A 3,925-nucleotide genomic window follows, 5' to 3' on the forward strand; every position below is an offset into this window, starting at 1 on the left:
ACAGTAAACTCTGATGTTAGCACAGGGCTAGGTTAGCTCGGGCTGAATTAGCATGAGGCTAAATTTGAATTTTTCAACAGCAGCTGACACAGACTGATGGTGTGTGTGTGTGTGTGTGTGTGTGTGTGTGTGTGTGTGTGTGTGTGTGTGTGTGTGTGTGTGTGCAGGGTGCACGATAACTCGCAGGCAAATGCCATGATGCAGCAGGCCGCTGTCATCCTGCAGGTGGAGGAATCCATGCCCCTCCTCCGCCGTTTCTATGACAACCAGTACATCTCCAATCACTGCGCGCCTCTGGCCGACGCCTACGACGATGACATTACAACCAACCCCCGTTACCATGACGAGATGGGCCGCATCACTGCGGAGATCAAAGTGTGTGAAGAAAAAAACGATTCTGTTTTTATTTTCAGTGAAGTTCAGGAAGTTAAAGAAGAAGAAGTGTGTGTGTGTGTGTGTGTGTGTGTGTGTGTGTGTGTGTGTGTGTGTGTGTCCTGTAGGAGACTCTGGATCAGTTCCTGGACCTGCAGAAAGACGTGCAGACAGTCGGAGCTTCTGGGTGAGACACTGAGAAACAATGACAAAAATAATCATATTCATATCTTCACCAGAGCACCACACGTGTATCAGTCCGCCGCTGAAAATAGTCCCCAACTACTTCCTGTTTGATAAAAACTACAGTGAGCAGCTGTTCTGTGAGTCCAACATCTGTTCTCCTCTCCACCAGAATCCAGACAGACCAGGAACAGAACCTGCAGGACCAAGAGCTTCAGGACCAGAACCTGTGGAACCAAGACCTTCAGGACCAGAACCTGCAGAACCAAGAGCTTCAGGACCAGAACCTGTGGAACCAAGACCTTCAGGACCAGAACCTGCAGAACCAAGAGCTTCAGGACCAGAACCTGCAGAAGCAGGAGCTCCAGGCTATCCGAGCAGAGCTGAAGGAGCTCCGGACTCTGGTCCAGCAGCTGGTTCAGATCAGGACTGACTCAGGTGGACAGATTTGAGACAAAGAGGAGACGAACCCTGACGGATCTGTGAGGACCAGAACCTGGTCTGATCTGGTCTGATCTGGTCTGATCAGTGAGAAGCGAAGACAGTTTGTCTGTCGACTCAAAAAAAAATCAAAGAATCTGATTCAAGATGTTTTCTGTAACGACATCATTCAGCAAATTAGATGTTTACATTCATGTTTATTATTATTGTATTATTGCACGTTATATGTTTTATATACAGTATATCATGTATATTGTATATTGAGGCCTCATCCGTCTGTTTCTCTTCCATCTGTCTTCTACTGAGAAACTCACTATTCTGACATAAATGTCATTTCTTTTGACCAACGTTGTTAAACAGGTCATATATTGCACATTTTCAGGTTCATACTTTTATCTGGGGTGCTAGTAGAAAAGGTTTACATACTTTAACACACATATTTATATGACGCCTGTTACATAGTGACGCACGTAAGTTACAGAAGTAAAGGCTCGACTCCAAACCAGGTGTTTCAGGCAGCGCAGGAGTGTTTTCTGTGGGAGACAGTAACTCCCTTTGGACTTTTTCACTTTGCAGAACTTGCACAAAAATGCTTCATAACACAACACAGGAGAGGAAAAAAACAAAAAGCGGAATATGACCTCTTTAAAACAAATACGAGACAGTGATGTGATGGTATTTGAGAAGTATGAAACCGATATAAAACTTTGACTGAATTACAGTTTATTGCATAAAAATTAAATCCATGATATCAACTCCATATATGATCCCTGTTGTTATTATTACTATTATTGTTAGCAGTAGTTGTAGTAATAATAATTATTATTAGTAGTTAATAATTAATGTTATCACTGTTATTATTATTATTATTATTATTGTTATTATTATTATTATTATTATGATTAATATTATTATTATTAACATTATTATTATTATTATTATTATTATTATTATTATTATTATTACTGTTATTATTATTATTATTATTATTATTGTTGTTGTTGTTGTTATTACTATCACAGCTGCAGTTTCCCACTTGAACATGTTCCGGTGACTCCTCCATGTGTTCTGTGCGGTTCTGCTGGATAATGGACCAGCTGTAATGTGACCCAGTTTCTGATTTCTTGAATTGACGGAAGTGGGCTAAAGTCCAGCCCCGCCCTCTCAGCTGTTGATGATTTCCGGTTCCGGTCCTTCTTGTTGCAGCAGCCACAGAGCAGAGGGAGTAAAGATGGCGGCGGCCCAGTCCGACAGAGATCCACCGTCCGCTTTATGTGCTGAATTCCTGAATTTCTCCGCCAAAGACACCGCGTCGGTAAGCGGCTCGTCGAGCTGTCAGCCCCGCTGACCCTCACCTGTGCTGTCACTGCGTCACACTCACCTCCACCTGCCCGGCGGCGCGTTTCAGCGGTTAATCTGCCTCCGGCTCGGCTTGTTTTTCAGCCCCGCTCGGCTACTCGGAGCTAATGCTAATGCTAATGCTAGCTGCGGTGATCTGTAAAACATCTGGACGTCAGAAGCAGCTGCTGTGAGTCTGTCAGCTCGAGCTCACGGCTTCACCGCCAGCAGCTGGTCTCACTCAGTCACACCTGCTGGTTTTTACCGCTACAAACCGTTTAGTAACGTGTATTTAACGGTGTAACGTCAGTAAACTGTCGGTGGTGTCGCGCTGAGTCCTGCGACTCTGAACATCCTGAGACTGCAGGTCATTTATTCAGACGTGTTTATCAAACATGGAGGTTAAATTAAAAGTAGATGATGTCAGAACTGTGACGCGTTTCATGTGTGAGAGAGCGAAGCTGATGACGGACAGGTGAGGCAGTGACTCACCTGTTCAGCAGACAGCCTGTCCGGTCTGTTATTTACACTCTGAATATCTCAGCATCAGCTAAATAACAACAAAATATGACGTCATCAGAGCGTAATAAAAACATCACTTTGACTGTTTACAGGTGCGACACCTGTTAGCTGCTGCTAGCTGCTGTTAGCTCGCTGCTCTGCTCTGTAGCACGAGTCACATAAATAAATAAATACAATGAAAGACTAATATTTCGTATATTTATCAGTTTGACTCACAGGTTATTAAATAGTTCTTGTCACCAGGTGTGACGGACTATAATAACATGTTATTATGGTTATTATAACACCACGGCCTGGTGCTGTCATCATCTTCCTGTCATCATGTGTGTCACAGCTCATGTGTCCTGAAGATAATATCTCAATATATTAAGTCTTTATCACGGCACAAAATATACATCATGTATTTTAAATCACTTTATAAATGTTTGGACTCTGACATCGTTTTACTGTAATGAGCCTTTAAAACCAGGAAAAGACGACACTGGTGTCATATAACCAGATAATATTCATGTATTGATCAGCAGCACAGAAACAGGAGGAACCAGTTGGACAGGTGTGAGGACCTGGGGGACGTCAGTAGTGGTGGGACGTCAGAATAATTAATAAATAATAAAAGAGACGTCGTGTTTGTGTTGAATTAAACACTTCACAGTGCATCGATATAAAACATGTAGTACAGCAGCTCGATACACAGCTGCTCTTCTTCTTCTTCTTCTTCTTCTCGTTCTGAGGGTGTCGTCATGTTGATTTGATTTCTAGTGTGTATGTGAGGAACGTGTCCTCCAATCAGATTCCTGAGAGTAAACAACAAGCGTACTGCACAGCTGTCCTGTCCTCAGCTGTCTGTGGACACGTCTGTCTGTCCACACACTAAAATACTAGGGTTAGCTGTGTTAGCTCAGAGTTAGCCTGCTGTTAGCTGTGTTAGCTCAGAGTTAGCCTGCTGTCAGCTGTGTTAGCACAGAGTTAGCCTGCTGTCAGCTGTGTGTTATCTCAGAGTTGTCAGGTGTTATCCAGGTCAGTGTGTCACTGAGTCTCAGCAGGAAACAAAGAGCTGATTAACCTGCTG

General features: G+C 43.3%; 1 protein-coding gene across 1 annotated transcript in view; it reads left to right on the forward strand.

The window, feature by feature from the left end:
- The window catches only part of LOC141009082 (uncharacterized), a 7,530-nt gene extending 6,523 nt beyond the window's left edge, over positions 1-1,007 (forward strand). Inside the window, exons 17-19 of the mRNA XM_073481492.1 lie at positions 168-375; positions 501-559; positions 728-1,007. Coding sequence (XP_073337593.1) covers positions 168-375; positions 501-559; positions 728-1,007 — 547 coding nt within the window. The remainder of the gene's footprint in view (positions 1-167; positions 376-500; positions 560-727) is intronic.
- Positions 1,008-3,925: the final 2,918 nt, after the last annotated feature.

Source organism: Pagrus major, chromosome 15 (assembly GCF_040436345.1).
Source record: "Pagrus major chromosome 15, Pma_NU_1.0".
NCBI classification, from domain to species: domain Eukaryota; kingdom Metazoa; phylum Chordata; class Actinopteri; order Spariformes; family Sparidae; genus Pagrus; species Pagrus major.